This window comes from Ambystoma mexicanum, chromosome 2q (genome assembly GCF_040938575.1).
Source record: "Ambystoma mexicanum isolate Mex_15411 chromosome 2q, UKY_AmexF1_1, whole genome shotgun sequence".
Taxonomy (NCBI): Eukaryota; Metazoa; Chordata; class Amphibia; order Caudata; family Ambystomatidae; genus Ambystoma; species Ambystoma mexicanum.
In genome coordinates, this window is record NC_090924.1 from 554,623,469 (window position 1) to 554,650,829 (window position 27,361).

At 49.8% G+C, this 27,361-nt stretch overlaps 1 protein-coding gene across 1 annotated transcript in view; it reads left to right on the plus strand.

Annotated features, from left to right (window-relative positions):
• MINDY4 (MINDY lysine 48 deubiquitinase 4) overlaps nucleotides 1-27,361 on the plus strand; it is a 1,976,984-nt gene that overhangs the window by 1,101,736 nt on the left and 847,887 nt on the right. Inside the window, exon 10 of the mRNA XM_069647706.1 lies at nucleotides 15,685-15,786. Within this exon, the coding sequence (XP_069503807.1) occupies nucleotides 15,685-15,786 (102 nt within the window). The remainder of the gene's footprint in view (nucleotides 1-15,684; nucleotides 15,787-27,361) is intronic.

Genomic DNA, 27,361 nt, shown 5'->3' on the forward strand with positions numbered 1-27,361 from the left:
GCCAAGAGGAAGGCAGCCCTCGCCGTGCCTCTGCTGGATGACATCTGGGACGAGGGTCTCACCCTTCTCAAGAACCCGTCTACGACGCCTGCCAAGAGGGATCGGTATGAGAAGAAGTACCGGGTCCCCGACGCGGCACCTTTGTGCCTTAGGGCGCAACCGACCCCTGACTCGGTCGTCTCAGTGGCAGCCAAGAAGAAAGCGCGGGGGCATCGGCCTCAACGTCAACTTCCCCGCCGGACGGCGAAGGAAAGAAACTGGATGCAATGGGACGACAAGTTATCTCGTCGGCGGCAACAACGATTAAGGTGGCCAACGCCCTCGTGATCGTGGCTCCATACGACAGGGAGTTATGGTACAAGATCGCCCCCCCCCCCTGTTGGACTTCCTACCGGACGACAAGAGGGCTGAGGTACTGGAGATCTTGCAGGAAGGTGAGGTGGCGTCGGACCACGCCATAACGGTGGCAACGGACATTGCCGACACCGGTTTCCACCAGTTAGGCAACGGCGTTTGCCTCAGACGACGAGGGTGGCTCAAGGCGACGGATTTCCGCCAGGACGTACAAGCCAAGGTTTTGGACATGCCGTTCGATGGGAACAACCTGTTTGGGAAAACAGTGGATGAGTCCCTCCAAGCCATCATGGCGGACACAGAGACAGCTAAGGCCCTAGGAGTTCTCCAGCAACGAAGGCCGTCCTTTCGGAGCTCCGGAGGCAAGCAGGGTGCCTCGAAGGGATTCAGCGGTGGCTTCTCTACGTACCACCAAGCGGCCCGCTCCTTGTTGCAGGAAGCCTATAGAGGACGAGGCAAGTCGGGTGGATCCTGCCGTCGTCGCCAGGGAGGCCAAGGCGGCAAGGTGTCCTCCAAGCAAGATTGAACCGACCGTTGGCACCCCGGTGGGAGGCTGGCTGGCGAAGTTCATCAGCGTGTGGGAGCCCATATCCACCGACCGTTGGGTGCTGGATGCCCTGGCCCAGGGGAACGCCCCTGAATTTCTAAAAAAGTGCCCCTGCATTCCTCCCGTGGCCAGGAAAGAAAACCACGTCCCTCAACTGCTGTTGGAGATAAGGGAGGTGCTCAAGAAAGGTGCCATTGAGCTCGTCCCAAAGAGGCTCCAAGGCTCCGGTGTATACTCAAGGTACTTCCTTGTGAAAAAGAAGACAGGAGGGTGGCGACCCATCCTAGACCTGCGACGACTGAACAAGTACATCAAGACACTGAAGTTCCGGATGGTCACCCTCCAGCACATGCTGGGACAGCTGGAGGAGGGAGATTTCCTGTCGTTGTTGGATTTGGAGGATGCATACTTTCACATTCCCATTCTAAAAGGACACCGGAGGTTCCTCAGGTTCGTGGTCCTAGGGCGGCACTACCAGTTCAAGGCCCTCCCGTTCGGATTGAAGTCGGCACCCAGGCTTTTAACCAAGTGCCTCACTCCAGTGGCAGCGCGGCTGCGCCTCCGCCTGCAGGGGATCCACATCTACCCCTACCTGGACGATTGGCTCATCTGCGCAAGGACAAGGGAGCTCGCCATAGAACACACAGCAAAGACCGTCCAGCTGCTCAAGGACCTGGGGTTCTCCATCAACTTCCCCAAGTCCCACCTGGTCCCCTCCCAAGTTGCACTGTTTCTGGGAGCCAAGCTCGACACAGTGGCGCACCTGGCCTCGCCGTCGGAGGAAAGAGCAAAGGCCATCCTAGGCAAGGTGCAGCGACTGCTGGTCACGGATGTGGCCAGAATGAGGTCCATCAAGTCCCTCCTCGGGATGATGTCCTCTTGCATTTATCTCGTGCGCCTGTGCAGGCTTCGGATGTGCCCTCTACAGGAGTTCCTCGACGCCCGCTGGATTCAAGCAACGGGCAGCTTCGAGGACAGGATCCCTCTCAACGAGACCTTCCGACGAGTGATCTGGTGGTGGGGCTCCCGCGCTCATCTAGCGGCGGGGACAGACTTTCAGACCCCGGTCCACCTGCGACGGTGACGACGGATGCCTCCCTGGAGGGGTGGGGAGCCCACACCGGAGATCTTCCCGCCAGAGGCCTTTGGCTCCCGGAGGAGAAGCCGCTCCACATCAACATCCTGGAGCTCTGGGCAGTGTTCTGGGCCCTCAGGTCCTTTCTCCCGTCCCTCAAGGGCAAGCTGGTGAGGATCTTCACCAACAACACCACCACGATGTTCTACATCCGGAAGCAGTGCAGAACCAGAACCCCGGCCCTATCCAAGGAAGCCCAGGACCTGTGGCATTGGGCCTTTACTCAAGGGATATTTCTAGTGCCGTTTCATCTGGCAGGGATCAAAAACCCCATCGCCGACGCACTCAGCAGAGAGCTGCGCTCGTGCCACGAGTGGGAACTATGCCAGGATCAAGTAGACCAACTCTTTCAGCGATGGGGCAAACCCCAGATCGACCTGTTCGCGACGGCGATGAACTCCAAGTGCCAGAGGTTCGCCAGCAGGTTTCCCCAACCGAGGAGCATGGGCGATGCTTTCTCGTTCCCTTGGGACGGCCTGTTCCTATATTCGTTTCCTCTGTTGCCGTTGCTGCTCCGACTCATCAACCAGCTCAAGAGGTCCCGGTGCAGAATGATCCTCGTCTCACCGGCGTGGCAGAGACAGATCTGGTTCCCGGACCTTCTGGACTTGTCAGCGTCCCCACCAGTCAAGCTGTCGAGGGACGCAGATCTTCTCTCCAGAGAAGGCGGCGCAATTCTTCATCACGACCCGGAGTAGCTGAACTTGCAGGCCTGGCTCCTGCAGCACTAGAGTTTGGAGGATACAATATCCCGGCCGACTGCAGAGAGGTTCTTGCGAAGGCCAGGGCGTCCTCAACTCTCAAGTGCTACGGACATAAGTGGAAGAGGTTCTCTATCTGGTGCCGTGCACAGAAGATTAACCCTCTGCGGATTACGGCCCCTCAAGTATTGCCGTACCTTTCGTCGCTAGCCACAACTGGACTATCTCATGCTTCAATCAAGATAAACCTGGCAGCGATTTCCCGATACACCAGGACTACAGGGCGGTCATCCCTGTGGTCTCATCACCTGGTTAAGGAATTTATGAAGGGACTGTTTCGATCATTCCCGCCGGTGAAGGCGCTAGCCCCGGCGTGGGAGCTCAACGTGGTGCTGACCAGGCTCATGGGTCCGCCATTCGAGCCATTGCATTCGGCCCGTTGAAGTTTCTGTCGTGGAAAACAGTGTTCTTGGTGGCTATCACCTCCGCACGACGCGTGGGAGAGATCCAGGCACTATCCTGCAAGCCTCCATACCTGACCTTTCACGATACGAGGTTAGTGCTGAGGACGCACCCCTCCTTCATGCCCAAGGTTCTGTCGGACTTCCATCTCAATGAGCCCTTGGTGTTACCAGTCTTTTTCCCGTCGCCTTCGTCGCCGGCCGAGAGGACTTTGCACTCGCTGGATGTAGCTAGAGCGCTGAAGTTCTACATGGACCGAACAAAGAGTTTTCGGAGGACATCACAGTTGTTTGTGAACTTTGGACCTGTGAACCAAGGGAAGGCTCTCTCGAAGGCTTCAATTTCCAGATGGCTCGCCGGCTGCATCATGCACTGTCATCGGTTGCCCGGCCGTCCGAGAGCCCATTCGACCAGAGCGGTCGCTGCTACCACAGCGCTCTTGTCTGGTGTGCCCCTGCTGGACATCTGCAGGGCTGCTACGTGGAGGTCGACGCACACCTTCACGAGATTCTACTGCCTCGCCCGGGATTCCAGGGAGGAGTCCAGGGTCGGCCAAGCAGTGCTGCGCAACCTGTTTGCTTAAGGTGAGCCTGGTGAGGAGGTAAGAAATGCTTAATGTTGAGTTTTGATGTAATGCTTAATATTGAGCCTTTGCCACCTCCCGTGGTTGTGCATGTGTGTACTGCTATGTATTCTTATATTCATGAGCATGTGAATCCATGCCAGACCCCATGCTGGAGAAGGAACAAGTTACTTACCTGGAACTGTTGTTCTCCAGCATGGGTCTGGCATGGATTCATATGCAAACCCTCCCTCTGCGGCTCTTCACTTGGTCATACTGCCACTTTACGTGCTACCAAATCTGAGGATGGCTGCCAGAGGCGGGGCTTAGGGAGAGGGCAGTCATTGGCAGTATGACCCAGAGACCAGTGATTGGTTACTACTAAGAAAGACAGATCAGAAACGAAACTGATACTGATTTTTTCTTTACCGAGGATTCCCAGCCTGACGACGGGGAATGTTCATGAGCATGTGAATCCATGCCAGACCCATGCTGGAGAACAACAGTTACAGGTAAGTAACTTGTTCAGCATTAAACACAAAAATAGCCTAGAACACACATAGCAAAAATGCCTAAGAGTGGGAAAAAGAGTCTCACTCTTAGCAGGTAAAAAGAAACAAACCCTTCAAATCCAGCAAAGCTGCTGAGGGACTCTATAGGTAAGGGAAATTAGCCATGAAATGAGACTTCTCCCTAACACTCGCCCCCGCCCCCCCCAGACTAAGGGACAGGAGGATCTAATCCACTCCTGGATGAGTCTCATACCTCTAGTCAGTTAAAAAAATCCTATAGAGACCATCAGCATTTTGGTGGTGGCATCCTGACCTGTGCTCAATGGTAAAATCATAGGTTTTCCTTTGTAGACTATATGACCTACAACCCCTTTGAGAAACATCTTTCTTTTTAAATCTATAGGGGATCTGGTTGACCAGTCCCTCGGAAGTTGGTACAACTCCTGAACCTGTGATAGGCTTTTTCAAGGGCTCCTTAAAAAGGATTCCCTTAGATCTAGTGGGGCCTCCAGGGTTCCTCACCACCTCTCTTGTGGGAGCAGGTTGGGACTTGGGTATCTTGGTTGGAGGGGTGGGGGTTAGGCAATGTACCTGCTTCCCATTCCTCTTAGATCTAACCTTACCTACTTTAGGAGTTTCCCTCCTAATACTAGGATTTGCGTTGGAGCCTTCAGTAGAAGGTCCAACAGTCTGAAGGTTTTTGGCCTTAGACTTTTCTTTTCTGGTTTTCCACCAGCACTGAGAGTTACCAGTTCTCTTAGACCTAGATAGGGGCCCAGTTGGTATATACACCTCCTCCTCAGAAGCAGGGGGAGTCAGAGACTCTAAAACTGGGGGAACAATGATGGAGCTTGGTTGGGGCTCCCATTTCCCTAATATACTAGCCTGAACTTTGCCTGGGTTAGAGGTCAACTTACTAACACCAGGGCTTGTAGTGGGGTTCTCTGTAGAGGCTCTCACAGGCTTAGAGTGGTCCCTTAAGGTGGCCTCTCTAGCCAATTTGGTTTGGTTCTGCTTCTCCATACTGGGAGGCCTGGGGATACTGGATACTACTCCTAGAGTTTTTAGATCATTCCCAACAGGACTCTCCCAGGCACCTCAGTCTGAACACTGACAGGAATTCTCACTGTCATGTTATTACACTGAATGAGGGCTGGTAGAATATGAACCATCTGGACATGACCTCCAGAGAATTTAGTGGGGCCTTTGGGTCCCTTAGCAACTGCCTCAGGCTTGAAAAAGCTTTCATCCACTACTGTTCTGCTGGCCCCAGTGTCTCCTCTGGCAGGAGTATCCTGGCCATTGACAAGAACACTGTCCATGTAATATACTTTAGAGTTTTCTGGTAGGGAGTCATACACATCCCTATTCTGTTTGCTAACCAGACCCATGGACTCTAAGGATACACTTGGTTGAAGACTCAAGGGTTCTTCAGCAAAAAATGCAAAGTGAGCACTAGCCATTTCTACTTCCTCCTCAGGAGTGAAGGCTAAGGAGACTGTGCTGATCCCTGCAGGTTTTCCCTTACATCTGGGATCTCATTTGATATGGTCAGTTGCCCCACAGAGATAGCATGTTCCAAATGCTCTCTGGAATGGGGGTTTTGCTGACCTCTATCTGGTTGAACACCAGAGGACTCACTAGCCCTATTTGGTTTCCCTTGGGGCTTACCCTGGTTATTTTGTGGTTTGTGGCCCTCTTTGGTATGGGAGGTATTAGAATTCTCTTGGTTCTCTTTTGGTGGCTGCCTTCCCTCATCCTTTTTCTGAGTGACCGCTGAATCCTTGAGTGGCCCTGTTGGCAACCTACAAGTCAGCAGCCTTGCCTAACTTTCTAGGATCAATTTCCTTAGAATCAGCCAAGTGTTGTCTGAGTTTAGGAGAGCAGGCATCATAGATAGACTCCATCATAACAAGATTTCTCATTCCTTCATAAGTGTTATCTCTGTAACCATTAATCCATCCCTCTAAGTTCTTCAAACACTCATTCACCCAAGTAGCCCAAGGGGTACTATCATGCTTTTTGAGTTTCCTAAACCTCTTAAGGTACTGGGAAGGAGTCTTCCCAAATCTAGCTATTAAAGCTAGCTTTACACATTCATAATCCTTTCTATCCTCCTCCCCCAACTCCAATACCACATCAGATGCAACAGGGGTGAGCCTAGAGAATAACCAGAGGATCAACGGATCACCTGTGATATCCTGGAGCCCATTATTCTATTCAAACATAGCAAGCCAATCTAATACATCCAACTTAGGCTCATACATACCCACAATCTCTTTAGGCATCCAGGGTCTTTTTGGACTGGAAGATCTAGAGGATTCGGGGAGAGAAGCATTTTCCAAAGACAATTTCTTCATCTGAAGCTCATGGTTGAGCTCCATTTCTCTGAGCCCTAGTTCTTGGTGTCTCTTTTCAGTTTGGGCACTAATTCTTTTGAATTCAAGTTCAAGTCTCATTTCTTCTAGCGAGATCAATTCAGGACTTAATGTGGGACCTGTTAAAGGTCCAGTAGCTACAGGCTGAGGCCTTTGAGCAGGCAGAGGACCAGAGGGGGCGACATAGTTATCCTCCTCTTCCTCATCTGTCTTCAACATTATCCTCATTACTGTTTGCTACATTTGCTGGAGTGGTGGGCTCTACAGCACTACTATCCAGACTTTGTTTCTCTAACAGTCTATCAATCATTTCTTGTTTCTTGCCTTTGACAGGAAGACCTTTCTGTCTACACAGATCCCTTAAATAATCAGCAGTATTAGTAAGAAGGGTCTCCTGGCTATAACTTTCCATAATTTTGACTTTTGTGAAAATACCTTTTTGTGATTGTTAACCGTGTGGTTAGTTGCACCAAGGCACTAGTAACACACTAAAATGTCAATCCAATACTTTTATCCTCACCGCTGTACATCAGTGTTAGGCAGAATCCAGGGCAGTTCCCTTAGGGAGCACTACCCCAGATTAGGACTACAGGTGAGCGCAATAAATCCCCTTTGGTATCAGTCTGTACCACAAAGGTTTAGTTGGTAGCTGTGGCTGAGCAGTCAGACTTATCTCAAGCGGGAGATGAGCAGTATTCAGGGTTGACACATTAGGCAGTACAGTACTATGGAGCAAGGAAACACTGACCAAAGTTTTATTTTAAAAAAAAAAAGAGAATATATATTTATTTTATACACTTCTAAGTCAACACATAGATCACAGTTAATAAAGTAAGTTAAGTTTAGTCAAAAGAAAAGCATATACAACTCACTATTCAATTGTAGACACGTTTGCAGTAGAGTGAAAATTGAGCAAAATGGCACAGTGAAAACCAACTACAAATGGCACTCTAACAATTCAACGAAAGGGAGGGAAAGTACAAGTTAAGTTGAAATATCTTCAGACGCCCGCTAGCAACACTTCCCTGAAGTTTTGTGAACAAGTAATGTGCAGCAACACTTTAACAAAAAGATAAGTGAATGAAAACTGAGCAAAATGGCACTCCACAAGTTAAAACAGTAGGAAGGAAGAGGGGTTTAGAAGATTTGGGTGCATCAACACATAACTCATTGAAAACTAATCTAGTGAGAGCAGATCTAACAAACCAGCCAAAGTCAATAGGCCTGAGCCAGAGTCCGTGGTACAGGACCAAGAGCTTAGTAGCAAAAATGTTCTTGTAGCTGCAGTCAAGTCTTTAGTAGAAAACCTTTGATGAGGTAGATGCAAGGCGAAAGACAATGTTGAGAGAGGGCGGCCGACCCTACAAGTAGTTAAAGGATTTAAAACACCTTTAGGGCTACCATGGGGAAAGGGCGGCCTGGCGGAACAATGTACCTTAAACGTGGAGAAGTGGCTCCTGTGGTGGCGGTTGTTCCTGGTAGTTCCTGCAGGTCAAGGGGTCCAACAGAGGAAGAGAGGCTCTCGTTGTGGAGGAAGGTTCGAGTCGCTGCACTACCCAGGGATGAAACCAGCCGCGGTGCTGCCAAACAAAGTTTAAAAGGTACGCTCCTTTTAATCGCGGGCCGGGTCGATAGCTGCCTGGCTATCCGGTCTTCAAGTGCGGGGCACTGTTGAGTCGACCAAGGCAGGTCCGAGGATGCGATGGGTGAACTGGTTGACTCCACCAACTCAAGGGAAGGAGGCTCCTCCGCTGAAGATCTCCTCTCGTCATGTGGAAGAAAAGTGGTGAGGCGATCCGGCAGGGCTTCACCGGTGGTGTAGATGCTGAAGATGTCTCTGGCTTCTCTTCCCTTCGGTTCCGTAGTTCCAGTGGCAACGTCTTGCTCTTCCAGTCCTCAGGACCCTGCTTTTATGCAGAAAGAGACACATTCATACAGCCTAGCTGTCACTCACACAGTGGAGTGGTCTTCTTGGAGGGAGACCCTCCAGCCTATCAGGTTAGAGTGCGACCTGAGTTGCTGTGGCAACTCTCTCCAGGGGTTCTACTCCCCCTCCCAAACAACAGACCCACCCCAGACTCAGTGGCACTGAAAGGAGGGCTTCTTGGCAGTAGCCCGCAAAAAGGACGAACAAAGGATCCCCGACCTGGGTTAGGAAAATGGAGTTTTCTCTCCAAAGACTCGAGAAAGTTGTTTTATCAAAGTTCTGGCAAATAAAACCTACCGGAGTAAAGTTAATAATAAAATAAACCGGTGGTATGTTAGAGGCTGTCAGTAAAATTGGTAGCCTCGAACAATGGGAAAATCCCGTAGAGAAATATTTGCGGTCAGAAACTTTGTAGAGGGGGACTTTAAGGTACCCTCTCGAAAATTAACATAGGGGAAAAACTATTAACTCCTTCCAGTGCTTCCATATTAAGATGGGGTGTACTGGTTAAATTCATAAAAATCGACCAGTAAAGTCAATGGGGACTTTACATGCCCTGGGAGACAGTAGTGAGTCCCAGGGTATGGAGTCTATGTTTGGGGGTTTTACGACACCCCTGTGTCACAGCCACTGCACGGAGGGTGCTGTGTGACACATGAGCATAAAGATGGTTCCTATGGGTGAGAGAAAAGATCCCATAGGCATTAAACACAAAAATAGCCTAGAACACACATCAAAAATGCCTAAGAGTGGGAAAAAGAGTCTCACTCTTAGCAGGTAAAAAGAAACAAACCCTTCAAATCCAGCAAAGCTGCTTGGGGACTCTATAGGTAAGGGAAATTAGCCATGAAATGAAAATTCTCCCTAACAGGGGTATATTCACATTTACCCCTATCTGAACGATTGACTGACCAAACAAACAAACAAACAAACCATGGCACATTCACCCGAACAAGCCCGGGAAACATCTCAGCGTAATCTGCCACTCTCTCCACAGACTAGGCTTCTGGTCGTCCCACATACCACCATCTCAAAGGCTCCAATTTATTGGAGCAGTCCTGGATGCTTCCTTTGGGAAAGCCTCGCCACCCGAGGTGAGGGCTCAACACATTCTGCAGATGCTCACCAAATTCCAGAGTGCCCGGCATCTTCCAACCTTTGATTTTTTGAGGTTGCTCGGTCTCATGGCATCCTGGGCATTCTGCATTTTCCTGGTGTCACAGGCTCACCTGAGAATGAGATCCCTCCAATGGGCTTTCAGGACTCAATGGTCCCAATTCACGGGCAGAATGTCAGACCACCTTCAAGATATATGTGCGGCTGCCACATGGTTGTCTGCACACACTTTCACCAAATTCTACAGTCTAGATTCCCACAGTAGCCAGGAGACTAAATTTGGGAAAACTGTGTTGCACTCTGTGCATCTTTCAGAAATCATTACGTTTTCCTCCCGCCTCCTATTACACATTACTGCTTTGGGAGTCTATCAAAGGTAAAGAATACGTGGGAGGACACAATCCATTCGAAGAACAAGTTACTTACCAACTGTAACGTTCTTTCGACTGGATGTTCCTCCCACGTTTTCCTCATCACCCCTCCCATCCTTCCCCGCAGTAAAACTTCCCTTGTAGTTGCAGCCTACGCTCCTTCAAGTGTACTAACCATCTCATACTGGGCAAACACAGCACCTCAAAACGGAACTGAGCAACGGACGCTGTGTGAGACTATTTATACCTATGGTGTATAAATAGTCAGCGTCAATACAGGGGCCTTCGAGGGGCACCGACTCGAGGGACGTCGATGCGCAGCGCCCTCTACTGCGGAAAATGTTTTCCGAGACCAGCAAGCTGGAAGTGGATTTATCAAAGATAAGGAATACATGGGAGGAACATCCAGTCGAAAGAACGTTACAGTTGGTAAGTAACTTGTTCTTTTATTGCATATATAAAAAACTTTATTAACGAAAATTTGAGATACTCTGTGACTTTTTTTACACAATATTAACCTTTATAAATATAAGAGTAATGTGTACAACATATTAAGTTGTTTGCAGCGTGGATATCTTAATCACATGTTCTTAGGGTAAAACCTTCTTTTCTACCTAAGGTAGTCTCTGACTTCCACTTGTCTCAAAAAATCATTCTGCCAACTTTCTACCCACCTCCTCATCCTGAAAAGCAGGAGGAAAGATTACATAGGCTGGACTAAAAAAGGGCTCCCATCTTTTATATATCAAGAATGGCTAAAATTCGTCAAAATGACCAATTATTCATTGGCTATACAGGCCCTAAATTGGATTTAGCTGTGAAGAACAGACCCTATCGAGAAGGATCACCCTGGCTATTGGTGACTGTTACAGGTTAGCGGACAAACATCCGCCATAATGCTTGAGAGCACATTCCACAAGGGGCATAGCAACCTCTGCTGCTCTTCAGAGAGATGTTCCAGTCAAAGACATTTGTGCAGTGACCACTTGGTCATCTGTTCACACGTTTGTGAAACATTGCTACCTGGATTCATTGTCCAGTCAAGAAGGACAATTTGGAAAAGCGGTCCTTCATTCAGTCAAGGATAACAGTTAAGACAAAATATAATTCGTACTTCCTTCACCAATTATTACTGCTTTGGGAGTCTGGAATACGTGGCAGGACACAATCCATTCAAATAACAAGTTACTTACTCCATGGAACATTTTTTCGATTGGATCCCACGTATTCCTCATCGCCCCTCCCAGCGTACCCCACCGTAGAATTTACGTGCCTATACACTTTACGCTTTCTTGGAGCCTATGGTATATGGTACTCCTGGTAATTACTCTACAGGAGGGGGAAAAACAGAACTGAATCCAACAGACGTTGCGTGCGCTATTTATACTGATGATGTCGGCAGTCGAAAGTAGGCCCTCAAGGCACATCCACTCGACACACAGCGCCCCGTCGAAAAAAGTTCCAAAGCAGCTAAAGGTGGAAGGGTAATCATCATAAGATGAGGAATAAGTGGGAGGAACATCCAGTCAAAAAAACGTTACCATGGGTAAGTAACTTGTTCATCTTCATGTCCCTATAGGGTAAACTCACTGGACCTTCCTCAGGTTCTGGGTTATGGGCTTGCATTTTCAATACAAGGTGCTACCTTTTGTTCTGAATTCAGCTCTGAGGGTGTTCAAAAGACTCATGAATGCAGTGGCGCCCCTCCTCAGGACGGAGGGCCTGCATGTATATCCCTACCTCGACGAATGGTCTTGACATAGAATTACAATACAATACAATTATCAAACAGAGATCTGGTTTGAAACATCATGCTCTCTTTTGCTCTCTGCAGCAGCAGTCCCTGCATCACTCATTGTTAGGGAGAATTCTCATTTTATGGCTAATTTCCCTTACCTATAGAGTCCCCCAGCAGCTTTGCTGGATTTGAAGGGTTTGTTTCTTTTTACCTGCTAAGAGTGAGACTCTTTTTCCCACACTTAGGCATTTTTTGCAATGTGTGTTCTAGGCTATTTGTTGTGTTTAATGCCCATGGGATCTTTCTCAACCCCATAGGAACCATCTTTATTCACACGTGTTACACAGCACCCTCAGTGCAGTGACACAGGGGTGTCGTAGCGACCCCCAAACATAGACTCCATACCCTAGGACTGACTACTGTCTCCCAGGGCATGTAAAGTCCCCATTGACTTTACTAGTCAAATCCTATGAACTAAACCAGTACAACCCATCTTGCTGTGGAGGTACTGGAAGGGGTTGATAGTTTTTCCCTTATGTTCATTTTTGAGAGGGTACCCTACAGTCAGTCCCCCTCTCAATAGTTTCTGGCTGGTGGCAGTGGTTACTACCATAAATATTCGGCCGCGAATATTTCCCTATGGGATTTTCCCATTGTTCGAGGCTACCACATTTTCTGACAGCCTCTAACATACCGCCGGTGCATTTTAATATTAACTTTGCTCCGGTAGGTTTTATTTGCCAAACGTTTAATATAACATCTTTCTCGTGTCTTTCTCTAAACTCCTAACCCAGGTCGGGGATCCTTTGTTCATCCTTTGGCGGGCTTCTACCGAGAAGCCCTCCTTTCGGCGCCACTGAGTCTGGGGTGGGTCCATTGTGTGGGAGGGGGAGTAGGACCCCTGGACAGGGTTGCCTCAGCAACCCATGTCACACTCTATCCTGACAGGCTGGAGGGTCTCCCGCCAAGATGACCACTCCACTGTGTGAGTGACAGCTGGGCTGTATGAATGGGGATCTTTTTGCATAAAAGCAGGGTCCTGAGGACTGGAAGAGCAAGACGTTGCCACTGGAACTAAGAAGCTGAAGAGGAGAGAAGCCAAAGACATCTGCAACGACTGAACCACCGGTGAAGCCCTGCTGCAGCGTCTCACCACTTTTGTAAGGAATCGTGACTGGAAGTTATGGGACTATTGGAGACACTAGGTCCTTGTGTTCTCCGCTCTAGTCCTCACCCAAGATGGCCGACGCCACTATAAATGTCTGCTTCTCCCCCTTGCCGGTGCGTTGTATCTGTGTTTCTTCGTTACGACGCTCTGAGCATTCTGTTGTTACTCATTGCCGTCTTGTTCCTCGTTTACTCAATTCTAATTGTGTTTTTTTTCCCCTTCCTATTGATTGCTTCTGCTAATTCTGACGTTCGCTACGCTATTTTCATCCTGCTTCTGACTTTCTGCGGGTATCTTCCGCTGTTTCTGTTTTTGGTTTGTTTCCATACTTTGCTTGGCGTGCTTCCGCCATTTTAAACTCCCACAAACCAGTCTTTGGGGTTTGTTTAGTTTCGCGACGCTATGCGACTCCTCCCACTATTTATTTCTTTGCGCTCCGGCTTCTAGCCTTCTCTTGCTACCTCTTCCTTACTGCTACTTCTTGCCTTTGGACTTCTCCGCAGATTATCCTTTAGTTTGTTTTCTATAATTGTTGCCCTTTATCTATTCTACCTTTCTCCCATGTTTGTAGCCAGTATGTTCTGAACTTGGGTTTGTCCAGTGTTTTCCCTTCTTTCTGTAATATCCGGACTGGGTCTTTGGTTCTAGTTATCTCTTTTATTAGTTTTGCTTTACTTCCCTGTCCGCTTGTTTCCTCCTATTCCTTTTTGACCTTGTCAGACTCCTTCTGATATTACGGACTTCATCGATACTTACCTTGCTGGTATTTGGAGTTATTCCCGACAAACCTCAGCTGGATACTGCTCACTCAGGATCTGGGTCTTCGGACTATCTCACCCAACCACTTCCTGCAAACTAAATCTACAGGGTTTTTCTGGCTTTTTCCCTGAAATTGGAGGCTGGCCCCCCAGGGTTCCCCGAGGGCAGATCCCCATCTCTGTCAAAGTGGCCTCCGGGGGGGGCCAGACCTTACTTACACGAGCGGAAGATAAAGAAGTCTAAGGACAAGACCCCAAACAAGAAAAGGAGCCGCCAAAAGGTGAAGATCGCTTCCAAGGACACTACTTCTGAAGGCTCAGGTGAGGAGACAGGGGAGGTTGAGCCAAGGTCTGACAACCTTTCTCCCCACGACGAGAGAAGATCTTCACCTTCAAGAGCCTTCTTCCCTTGAGCTGGTGGGGCCAACCAGTTTGCCAATCGCCTTCCCGGACCTGCCTTGGTCGAATCTCCCGTACCCTGTACTCGGAGACCGGATAACCAGGCACCAGTCCACCAAGACCTCGATTTAAAGGAGCGTACCTTTTATTCATCGGGCAGCACCGCGGCTGGTTTCATCCCTGGGTAGGGCAGTAACTCGAACCTTCCTCCACGACGAGAGCATCTCTTCCTCTGCTGGATCACCCGAACTGCAGGAACTACCAGGAACAACCGCCACCGCAGGAGCCACTTCTTCATTTTAAGGTACATTGTTCCGCCAGGCCGCCCTTTCTTCGCGGCAGTGCTAAAGGTGTTTTAAAGGTACGGGGCGGCCTACCTGTTGGGTTGGCTGCCCCCCTCTCTTAACATTGTCTTTTCAACTTCTGCAACCACCTTTTCAAATTCGTTAACCAAAGACTTGACTGCAGATACAAGAACATTTTGCTCCTGGGCCCTTGCCCTGTACCACTGACTCCGGCACAGGCCTACTGACTCTGGTCACATTTGTTAGATCTGCTTTCTTTAGATTGATTCTCACTGAGAACTGTGTTGGTGCACCTATTTCTTTTAACTACCCTTTCCTTCCCATTCTTAAACATTGTGAAATGCCATTTTGCTCAGTTTTCATTTTAAGTATTGCCGATACTGATGCACTGTCTTGCTGAACTGGTTCACAAACTGATGGGAAGTGTTGCTAGGGTGTATGAGAAACTATTTCTAGATAACTTGTGTTTTCCCTACCTTGTGAGGAATTGCAGAGGATCCCTTGTGTGTAGTTGTCACTGTGCCGTTTTGCTCAGTTTTCACTCTGGTTCACTTGGTCTACAATTCAACTTGGGAGTGTGTATATTTTTCCTTTGACTTAATTTAACTTGCTTGATGACTGTGATACATGTGTTTTATTAGGAGTGTATAAAATAAATATATAACTACTTTTTTAAATACCAAGCTTTGGTCAGTGTTTACTTGTACCATAGTACAGTAGACCTATTGCGTAAATCCTGAATACTGCTCATCTCCCTCTTGAGATAAGTCTGACTGCTCAGCCACAACTACCAACTAAATCTTTGTGGTACAGACTAATACCAAAGGGGATTTATTGCTCTCACCTGTAGTCCTAATCTGGTGTAGTGCTCCCTAAGGGAACGGCACTGGATTCTGCCTAACACTGATCTCAATATCTGTGTTTTATTAAGGCCATTTAGCTACTCTAGACCTAAGATCATTTATCTTGGCCGTAGTTTGCCTACCACTAATGCACTTACATTTACCCTGCTTAGTGAGAAGATCATACTGTTGACATAGTTGTCTTTAAAAACAAAGACGAATGTTGATTATGGTATTTACATGCCATGCCATGCCAACGGAACAAATCTGTGTACTCCAATCATCTGTATCTTTCTATGAATCTAAATTATTTTGCCATTCAGAAAACAGGTCTATGAACATTCTGGCTTCTCCTTCATTTCCTCTCTGTGTGTAAACAGTGTATTACATAATTGTGTTTCCTTTGTAGGTGTTTGAAACCTTCAAATCCACATAGAACACATTGCCTTTCCATGGCCATTGCTGATATTTTATGGCGTGCAGGAAACAAAGACCATGCAGTTGTTGCACTGTAAGTTTAATACATTTTTATCAAAATTGCAGTGGGTTTATGTATGCATTTAAAGAAATGAAGTGCACACAAGTTGCAAACGTCTGCAGTGGCTTCAGCAACATTTATACATTTGTATTATTTTTGTTGGCGGTTGCTCTTCTTCCAATGTTGTTATTCATTTTAGGATTCCTTATCTCCGAATTTGCCTCTGCATACTACTCAGTCTTTTACATTTGCATTAGCACATATTGGCCCATTTGCGCTTGCGTAGTACAATAGTTAACAAGCACTGGCAATGCTAACGGTTTGGGCTTTTGTATAGGCATGGGAAAGGCACTTGCCCAGGCTCAGCCATAATGGTATTATCTGGACATTGGTGGTAGCAGGTGCAAAATGGTGAGAACCTGGGCATCTAATAGCAGTGACTCGCAAAAGCTTAAAACTTATACATAAGCCAAAACTGTTGCCTTTGCCAATGCTTGTTTTTAACAGCGCTTCAGTGAAGGTTACACAGAGTGCTTGTAAGTTGAGTGGCTGAAAGCAGGCCTGGTAAGACATTTTCATTACACCACTAGTGGGTTTACAACTCCAATTAACTCACTAACTCTCAGAAGACTGCTTTGAAAGAACACTGGCAAGCACCTCCAGTGCAAAGTTTGATGGAAAAGCTTGATTAAAGCGAGCTCAAAGAGTTCCCATGAGGAGGTGTTTTGGGTGGAGAGGGGCAGGAATTGGTGGGAATGGCCATAGGGATTAGCATGGCCATGGGCAGTTAATGGGTGGACACATAACCAAACCACACCTACAGACTTGTATCCCTCCTCATATGGGGGATATATTGGGATGCTTGTGTTCTCAGGCAGAAGGGATGTGACCTAGTAGCTTGTGCTGGACGGCCCCTTTTCGGGTGGGACTCAGCATGATTTGCATATTGTCTTTCCCCTTCTGTAATGGCTTGGCAGACTGAAAAACGATGGTCTGGAGGGTTGCCCACAGCTGTGCCCGTGGTTATGTTAATCAGCATTTGTATAGCGCCTTTCACCATTGGTATGGTCTCAAAGCGCTGTAGGTTGAACGCCCTCGGGGACCACAATCGGGTAAGTATAAATGGTCAGAGAAATAAAAAGTGCACCTGGCCACTACGTATGTGTGCAGCTAGACCAAATTTATTGTGGGGGGATAGCTTCATTCTAGTGCTGAAGGTGGTGTGCAAAGTATGTGAGAGGGGCAGTATGTGTGCAGCTAGGCCAAATTTGCTCTGGGGGATAGCTGCATTCTAGTGGAGGTGGTGCTGCCCAGTGTGAAGGGGTTATGTGAGATTATGTGTGCAGCTAGGCAACATTTATCGTGGGTGATACCTGCATTCTAATGCTCGTTGCGATGTGCAAGGTGATAAAAGATTATGTGGGCAGCTAGACCGGAATTATTGTGGGGGATGGCTGCATATTAGTATACAGGGTACTGTGCAGAGTGTCAGGGTAGTTAGTGGGGGTATGTGTGAGTATCCATGGATTGAAGACACTTCCTTGCCCCTGACTAACTTCCTGTGCCTACTGCTTTAACTATGCACAAGGAGTATAGGCATCTGGTGTATCAAGAGCATCTAGTTCTAATATGACTCTCAGCTCTATCTGCAGTGCCAGGCCCGCCCTTCCCAGCGTTTAGCAATTCAAGTGCTGTGTATGTCCACCTCCCAGGTGCTTTACGAGTTTAATGGCTTCCAGGAACAGAGAAATGATAACATTCTAGGGCAGATGCCTGGCTGGGCTGCAAAGTGCACTACAAGGCTATAGTCTTCAGTGCATCACAGGACCAAGGCGTCACATTTCATCTGTCTACATTCCCTGTGTCTACCTAGTAGGGTTTGCTTGTGGATTATATGCTTCTGGAGTAGCAGCTACGTCCAGGTATATGATAAAGGTTTTGAAGCTTGTTGACGTAAGTGGCTGGATCCTCTGCAAACATATAAATTCTAGCGCTTTACCTGGCCATCCTGTGCGCGTCTAAATATTCCAAGTGCTGTGGATGGCTGGCGTTCTGTGCAATGGATGGCTTTAGGCTTTAGTTTAATACAGGTCCAAGGTGTCACACTTCATCTGTTTACATTCCCAATGTCTAGCTAATTGGGTTTCCTCATGGACTATATGCTTCTGGATTAGCAGATACGTACAGGTCTATGATACAATGTTGATACTTCCTGCAATACGTGGTCGGATCCTCCGCGAATATAGAGGTTCAAGCGTTGTACCTGACCATCCTCTTAAGAGCGGTTTGTGTCTGAATATTCCAAGCACCGTGTATGGCTGAGGGTTTTGACTGATTTTCTATACTATGACCTGGTGGACAGATGTATAAAAGACCAACCTAGTTTAGTGACATGGACAACTCTGGGAGCTATAGCCAAACCAGTTTAAGGTAGATGAGTGGTCTAGGCTTTTGGTTTTGCTGTCCTTCCTCATATGCCATTCCTCCCAATCTGATATGATACAGCATTTATAACGCGCCTATACACAAGTGTTTGAAGGCGTGATGAGGCAAGGGTGGGGGAACAGGAGGAAGACAGAGACAGCGATCCTACTATGCCAGGTGACATTGATATTGCGTAAGTGCAGGGCATGGGGGGGACGCAAAAAGTGCGGGGAGGAGGGAGCATTGCGGTACATAGGATAACAGTAAAATGAATAAAGACCATAAATAAAAGTGCGGCCAGCTGGTGGTAAGTGTAAGTGTAAGTGTAAGGGTAAGTGCAGACATCAGGTGTCAAGTGCTAGTAGGGTCTGTAGGAATACAGAACCAGTCCCAAGTGCAAGGATTGCCAGGGGGGCAGTGCAGATGTACAACTGGCCGGGAGGGGACATGGGCCCGAGATCAGTGGGTAGCCAGGTAACCAGTGCAGTTTCAGATTCAGCCGGGAGATCAGCAGGGGAGAGGAGGAGAGAAAGCAGAAGCAAAGAGGTAGGTCTTGAGGTGCTACCAGAACCAGAGATGGTTCTCCTCAAGTTTCAGAGAGGCAGGTAGGCTGTTCCAGGGGGTGGCCCCAGCAGAAGAAAGAGATCTACTACCAACTCACTGTTTGGAGAGGCGACTGACACGGAGGGAGTTGGAGGCAGATTGAGCAAAGAGCTTAAAAGGGAAGGTATTTAGGAAGAGAGAGTTGAAGATATTGAGGTCCCAGGCCACAGAAGGCCTTGTGGACAATGCAGTGGGTTTTGAACTTAATCCTTGCTGCCACTGGGAGCCAGTGCAGAGATTTCAGTCCTGGAGAGATACGATCCCTGGGCTTGAGGCCAAGGACAAGTCTCGCAGTCCTGTTTTGGATGAGTTGCAGAGGGCGGAGAGTATAGGCAGGCAGGTTTAGAAAGAGGCTGTTGCAGTAGTACAGCCTGGAGAGAACCAGAGCTCTGGAGACAGTGAGCTTCTGGGGGAAGGAGAGTAAAGGAAGAATACCTCTGAGGAGGTGCAACTGATAGTGTGACTTCTTAGAGATGTCAGAGATGTGAGGAGAGAAGGAAAGTGTGGAGTTGAAGATGACCCCCAGGTTTTTAGCCTCACAGGTTGGAAGCAGGGAGAGGGCCAAGGGAGGCAGGCCAGAGAGTGACAGGAAACGGGTGAGCAGGTGTGCCAATGAGCATAATCTCTGTCTTACTGGCATTAAGGCAGAGATAATTGGCGGCACACCACTCCTGGATGGCAGACACTCGGAGATGAGAGAAGGAGGAGAGGTGGTGGAAAGGAGCCTGAAAATGAGATGAGTGTCATCCGCATAGCACGGAAACTTAGGGCAGAGAGCGGCAATATGGTGGGCACAAAGTGCCAGGTATTGGTTGAACAGCCAGGGAGTGTGGTTAGACCCTTGGGGAACACTACAGTTAGAGATGGAGATAGAGGAGAGGATGGACCCAAGTAAGACCTGGGAGGGTTGATCGGAGAGGTAAGAGGTCAGCCAAGCCAGGGCCTGATCGGTGATCCCCAGGTTATCACGGAGACGGTTGAGCAGGATGGCATGGTTGACAGTGTCAAAGGCAGAAGAGAGATCAAGTAAGATGAGGACACAAGGGGTGTTGGAATCGAGGTTGGAGAGCAGGTCTTCACGGATATTCGGGAGAGCAGTTTCTGTGTTTCGAGGCAATTGGTTCCTCCGACATATTCCATATCTATGACAGCTGTGCTGCTTCGGAACATTTCCGGCTCCTGCTTCGATACGCTGTCCTCGAGGGCCTCCGTCGAGCTAACGTCACTGGATGTTATGAGTAGGACGCACGACGACCGTAGGTTCAGTTCTGTTTTTTCTGCGAACGTGTTCGCTTCGGAGATCTCGGCGCACCTCTGTTCTTCTGAGTTATTCTAGCGGTTCTTCGAACCTGTTTGTTTGTGAATGTCTTCGTCTTCTTCTACCCCGCGGCCGGATTTCAAGAATTGTTGGGTCTGCGGTTCCAAGATGTCGCTGACGGACCCGCACGATGCCTGCCTCTGGTGCCTCAGTGAGGACCACGCCACAGACGATTGTGACGATTGCCAGTCGTTAACGTTGGAGGCCTTGCGGGAGCATAAGACGAAGCTTTCTGTCGGTAAGGTGTCCAAGCCCCGGAAGTCGAAATTCGCTGGGCTTTCAACTGACGATTCGAGGGGCGACTCTCCGCATCGTCGGTGTAAGTCCAGGGGGTCTCCGTCCCGGAGTGGGTCCCGCCATTCCTCTGCCTCTTCGAGGCACTCATGGAAGCGCTGTCGCCGGTTGCCGTCCCCGTCCTCATCCAAGGACTCCGCCCGTCGGCGGGTTGCTTGTCCCACCAAGCATTCCTCTCCTGCGGAATGGGATTCATTTCGTAAGGAGATGATGGCGATTTTTCAATCGCAGGGCTCCGTTCCGTCCGCGCCGTCGAAAGACGCCGACAGGGAACGTGCTAGAGACACTGTTCGCACGCCTTCGGGCTCGAGCGGTCGTCTCGATCACGGGGAACCTTCGAGGTCCCGGTCAGACAAGGTGGATCGCTCTAGCCCTGGCCGCTCCAGGTCCCGGTCCTCAACGCCATCGAGACCGTCGGAGCCTGTGAGGTTTTCGAAGAAGACGTCGATGCCTTTGGCGCCGAGACCGTCGAAGGACTCTCTCGAGGCTCTGCCTCTGAAGAAGCCATCGACGCCATTGGTGCTGAGGCTGTCGAAGGACACGCTCGGGGCTGCGCCCTCGAGGCCTGTGTCGAAGCCAACAGCGCCACGCTCGATGTCGGCGCCGATTCCGTCTACACCCTCAACGCCTTTCGAGGAGGATTTCTCAGAGGTGCCCCGGAGACCGGTGGAAACCCTGAGGAAGGCTCTGGCCAAGTCCAAACACGTGCCTTTTTCTGTGCCCTCATCCAGGGATTTGTTCCAGCCTCTTGACTATATTTCTGAGGTGGATGAAAGTCTGGTTCCTGAGGAGGTTCCTGATGACCTATTATCTGGTCATAGCCAGTTAGAAGACCTGCGTTGGTCTTTGCACGACGCCAGTGGTCTGGACACCTCTCCGGAGGTTGAGTTTGGCAGGCCTGAGCCGGGTACGCATGCTGAATCCTCTTACCGGCGCCTCATGTCGAGGGTGACGGAGTACTTGGGGTGGTCTGCGCCACTAGGGGATTTTCTGCCAGATGACCTGACAGACCTCTTGGACCAAGGTCCACCAACTGACCCGGTACTGCCATTACATATGGCCTTGCAAAGAAGGGTGGCAGCGGCTTGGACTGCTCCGGAGAGTCTCCCGGCAGTGGGCAAGTCTTTGACAAAAAAATACCGTCCTGCCAGTAGCAACCCCAGCTACTTGACTACGCACCCCACTCCGTAGAGTTTGGTGGTGCAGGCGGCTACGGCCCCGGCAAAACAGGCGTAGTACCCTACCATCCCTCCTGATAGGGATGACAAGCATTTTGATGGCTGGGCCAAGAAAGTGTTTTCTTCAGGGGTATGGCTTTACAGGCAGCCAACTCTGTGTGTGCCTTAGCACGTTTCACTCATACTCTGTGGAATCGTCTCTTTGGCAGCTGAACATATTCCTGAAGGGGAGGAACGGGATGGCTTTCTTGCTCTTGTTCAGGATGGCAAGGATGCCATGTGTGAATCCGTTCAGTCGGGTCTGGACATGGCAGATTGTGTCAGCCGGTCCATGGCGGCGAGCACCGTAATGCGCAGATTTGCGTGGTTGCGGATGACGGGGTTTGCTCCTGATGTACAAGCCCGGCTTCTCAACATGCCCTTTGATGGTGAACATCATTTTGGCAGCAAGGCTGACGAGAGCCTTGAGAGGTTGCAGACCTCCAAAGCTGCAGCAAAGTCATTGAGCGCTGCAGTTCACCAACCTCGCATTTTCGTCCTAGGGGACAGCAATGGAGGGGAGGTTCCTTTCGATACTACTCTTCCTTTGGTAGATCGAGAGAGGCTGCAAGTCAAAGGGGCCACCGTAGGAGTTCCAGAGGTGGAAAACAAGGTACTCGAGGTGCCAAGGCCTCCCGGGCAGTTGCCTCTTTAACTTCAGGCATTGCCGAAGCCAATTGAGCTCAGTCATGAGGCCATGTCCCATGGTTCGCCGGTTGGGGGAAGGCTGGCGCAGCATCTTGTAGAATGGCGTGCCATTACTTCCGTTGTGTGGGTTCTAGAGATCATAGCCCACGGCTACTGTCTTCCTTTCCGGCAGAGGCCTCACGACAATCCAACAGGGAATCGCTCTTTGGAGACTACGGATCGGCTCCTTGCGCAGCAAATCAAATCCCTGCTGGAGAAAGGCGCCATAGAACTGGTGCCTGTAGCGGACAGGAAAAAGGGATGGTATTCCCCTTATTTTTTGATTTCGAAGAAAGACTGGGGATTGAGACCCATCATGGACTTGAGTGGTTTGAACAAGCTCCTCAGGAAGGACAAGTTCAAGATAGTTACTCTCTCTCAAGTCCTCCAGGCCCTTCAACCTCAGGACTGGTTAGTGTCTCTCGACCTCAAGGACACTTATTTTCATGTGCCGATTCATCCCAAGCACAAGAAGTTCCTGAGGTTCGCGGTTGGCGACTCGCATTTTCAGTTTCGGGTCCTGCCGTTCGGATTGACCTCCGCCCCAAGGGTCTTCACCAAGCTCATGGTGGTGGTGGCAGTGTATCTCAGGAAAGGGGGGATTCACGTCTGCCCCTACCTGGACGATTGGTTGATCAGGGCGCACTCTCCTGACCAAGTCCTGGATTATCTGTCAGTAACCTGCCACTCCCTTCACAAGCTGGGCTTCTCCCTCAACTTAAAGAAGTCCCTCTTGACGCGAGTCCAGCGGCTCCAGTACATCGGAGCAGTGCTCGACACAACCCTGGGGCAATGTTTCCCTCCCCAGGTGAGGGCTCATCACATTCTGCAGATGGTGCACAAGTTTCAACATGCCCAGAGTCTCCCGGCGTTCGAGTTCTTGAGGTTGCTCGGCCTCATGGCATCCTGCATTCTTCTGGTGCCAGAGGCCAGGTTGTGGATGAGATCTTTGAAATGGGCTTTCAAGGTCCAGTGGTCGCAGTCCTCCGGCAGGATGTCGGACCCTGTTCAGGTGCCGCCCTCGGTCGTCAGATCTTCTGTGGTGGGCCGTCGAAGGCAATCTGATAAAGGTGGCTCCATTTTGGCTACCCTGGCCGGAGGTAACGATCGTGACGGACGCGTCCCTCGCGGGATGGGGAGCTCATGCCAACGGGTTGACACTCAGCGATCGTTGGTCTCCGTCGGAGTCCAGACTCCATATCAGTCTGTTGGAGCAGAGGGCCATCAGGCTAGCCCTGAAGGCTTTTCTGTCTTCTGTGCGAGGGAAGAATGTCCTGATCCTGACAGACAACACAGTGGCCATGCACTACCTCAACAAAAAGGGGGGCGCAGGGTCTCTCCCTCTGTGCAGAGAGGCGATGCAGCTCTGGTTCTGGGCTATCCAGCAGGAAATTTTCGATCTCGGCAGTTCATCTAGCCGGAAATGAAAACGCAGCGGCCGACGCTCTGAGCAGGCAGAGCACGGTCTCTCACAAGTGGGAGCTTGCTCAGCAGGTTCTCCTGGAGATATTCGCCCTTTGGGGGACCCCACAAGTGGATCTCTTCACCACCAGTGTCAACCGGAAGTGCGAAAAATTCTGCTCAGGGGAATTTCCTCCAAGAGCAGCCTTAGGGGACGCGTTCGTAGTGGAGTGGTCCTTCCCACTGCTGTACGCGTGTCCTCCAGTCCCTGTCATTCCGCAAGTGCTATGGAGGTTACGGAGGTTCAGTTCCCGGATGATTCTCATTGCTCCGGCATGGGCCAGGAGATTGTGGTACCCGGACCTTCTCGACATGTCCATCTGCCCTTCATGCTGTCTTCCCTACTGAGACGATCTGCTCTCATGAGAGGGGGGTCAGGTTCTCCATCCGGAGGTCAAGTCCCTCAACCTTCATGCTTGTCTTCTGAAAGGTTGAGGTATAAGGATTGGGACCTCCCTGAAGACATGATGGAGGGGTGTGGTTGGGATTTGAACCTGGTTCTAAAATTCCTAATGGGAGCTCCGTTTGAGCCTTTCCATTCTTGTCCTTTGAGACTGCTAACCTTGAAAACTGTATTTTTAGTTGCGGTTACTTCCCGCTCGCAGAGTGCGTGAGTTGCAGGCACTTTCTGGTAAACCACCCTTCACGGTGTTTCATAAGCGCACGGTTGTCCTTAGGGGTCGTCCTCGGAATTTCATTTAAGCCAAAAGGTCATTCTTCTGGCGTTTTATCCTCCTCCGCATCCTGGTAAGGAAGAGTCGAGGCTCCATAGGTTGGATCCTAGGAGAGCTTAAAGTTTCTAAATTTCACTAATGTCCCGGGTCAGAGTGGACGATCAGCTCTTTATAGGATACGCTGGAAGGCGTTTGGGACAAGCTGTTACTAAGCAGACTTTTTCTAGATGGATTATCTTGGCAATTTCTGAATGTTACCGCTTGGCGGGTAAGGACCCTCCGGTAGGCTTACGGGCCCATTCTACTAGGGGTGTGGCTGCCTCTACCTCTCTGCATAGGGGTGTTCCCATTCGTAACATTTGTGAAGCAGCCACATGGGCTTCGGTCCATACTTTTGTAAGACACTACTCCCTAGATTCTATCCATGGGCAGGATCTGGCCTTTGGCAAGGCGGTCCTTAATCTGCAATTTAATTGGGCATTCTAAATTTCTAAATTCTAAATCCTTTCCCCTTCTCCATACGTTGGTACTGCTTTGGGATTCTGTCATAGATATGGAATACGTTGGAGGAACCAATCCCCTCGAAGAACAAGTTACTTTCTTACCTGGTTACGTTCTTTTGATGGGATGTTCCGACGACGTATTCCATATCGCTCCCTCCCTGCCTGCCGCGCTACAGAATTTCTTATGTGATTGCAGCTTCCGTTTCCGCAAGGCTTTCTGTGGTCATACTGGCAGAAGATTGGTGCCACACGTTCTGGGGATTGGGCGATAGTTAGCCGTGCAGGAAGGGTCGACAGAAGTCTTCTTAAGAAGAGGGTGCACAAGAGAGTGCTTCAGGGGTGAGGGGAAGACTCCAGTGCCGAAAGAGTGATTGCAGAAGTCAGCCAGAGCAGGAGCCTGGGTGTCAATGTGGTCCTTGATGGTTTTGGAGGAACAGGGATGCACCTGTTTAGATGAGACCTTCATAGATTAGACTTGTCAAGAGCCCTCATCTGGGGAGAACAGGGGAAATGCAGAGAAGAAGGGATGATAGGTGGCCGAAGAAGGGTCACAGGAAGAGCAGGGAGTAGAGAGGGGCGGGGGGAGGAAGAGAGACGGGACACGATGTCCTGAGTTTTAGAGATAAAATGAGAAGCCAGGGCCGTGCAGAGGGCTTGGGAGGATGGGTGAGATAGACTGCAGCAGGATTGGCTAGCTCCTTGCAGATTTTAAAGAGTTCGGCCGAGTCGTTAGATGCCACAGAAACACAGGCTTGGATGTGGGCTCTCTTCTTGGTGTGGATAGAGAGCTGGCAGGCCAGTTTGCCAGAGGATGTACAGGAAGCACACCATTTCCTCTCAACCAGCCTGCACTTGCGTCTAAGAGTGACAAGGTTTGTGTCGTACCAAGAGTTGCACTTGGCTTTGGGCTTCAAGTGGATCCTCATGACAGGGGCAAGAAAATCGAGAGTATCGGATATAGCAGAGTCGAGCATGGAAAGGGCTGTGTCAGAGTGCGAGTCAGCCATGGGGGTAGGGGGGAGTGAGAAAGTGGCGGCGAAAGCCGCAACTGACACACGCTTCATGCGTCGGATAACCGAGAAGGTAGATGGCAGTGCTGGAGTTGGCTTGGCCTGAGGGGTAGAGAGGGTGAGTTGGGAAGGAATGAGAAAGTGATCACTTCACGAGAGAGGAGAGGTGAGAAGGATCGAAAGGGGAAGGTCTGAGGAAATCAGAACATCCAGAGTGTGCTCTGCATAGTGAGTCGGCCCAGAGGGGAGAACAGAGAGAGAGAGAGAGAGAGAGAGAGAGAGTCGCAGAGGTTGTGAAAGAGTCCAGAGGAAGGACAGGAAGTGTCCACGTGGATGTTATGTCTCCAAGAAGGAGGAGTTGAGTGGTTGAGACAAGGAGGGAAAAGGAGAGGTCCGGCCACTCAGAGAGGAAGGAGGAGATCTGACCTGGTGGCCGATAAATGGTAGCCACAGTGAGGGAATGGCCAGGAGAGAGATAGAGAGCCTGCAGACAAGCCATTCGAAAGAGGGTTAGGCCTGCGTAGGACTGACAGAGGCAGGAATCCACTCACAGAGGATCAGGGCTACTCCCCCTCTGGAACGGTTGGATCTGGGCGTGGAGAGGATCTTGTAGCCATCAGGAAGGAGAGTGTCAAAACATGTGACAGAGCTGCTCGGTGAGACCGAGGACATCGAGGTCAAGTTCCTCCAGGAGGCGGCAGATGTCAGAGGAGTGTTTGACAGCTGAGCGAGAGTTTAGAGTGGCAGTCTGGAGAAGGTTGCCGTCCTTGAAAGACTTCCGGGAGGGGTACAAATCAGAGGTATGCCCTCCAGAGGTGTAGAAGCAGCCTGAGGAGGGGCATAAGAGGAAGGAGGAGAGGGCAAGGTAGCCAAGGAGGAAACAGCAGGGGGAGGCGAGGAAGCCATGGAAGGGGAGAGAGGAGCCAGCAGGAGAAGAAAGGACATTGATGAGGCGCGGGAAGCGTCTATCAGAGAGGAGAAGGTTGGCTTGAGGGCCTTGTTCCAAGACGGTACCATTCAGGTAAACATTAATGGTGTCCTGAGAGGAGTGGAAGGAAGCCAGGAGGGCCGCCCACTGGGTGCCACCATCAATGGAGAGGAAAAGAAGGGAGAGAGCACAGAGACCATATGTAGAGTCCATAGGTCTGGCGAAGGAACGGCAAAGTGGATGTCTGTGAAAGTTTGCCTGGAGGAGGCACTGGTATAGGTGTTAGCAATAGGGAGGCCTGGGTTGGAGACCAGATGTCCTTTTTAAACGTATTACTACCAGATCTAGTGAGGAGATCAGGATAGTCGATAGAGAAGCAGTTAGAAAAGATAGGAGGGACAGAGAGCACTATAGAGTACGTAGGGAGAGGTGAGAGGAAAGGAAGGGAGAGGGAGGGGTAGGGGAGAACACTAGGGAAGGGTGCAAGCA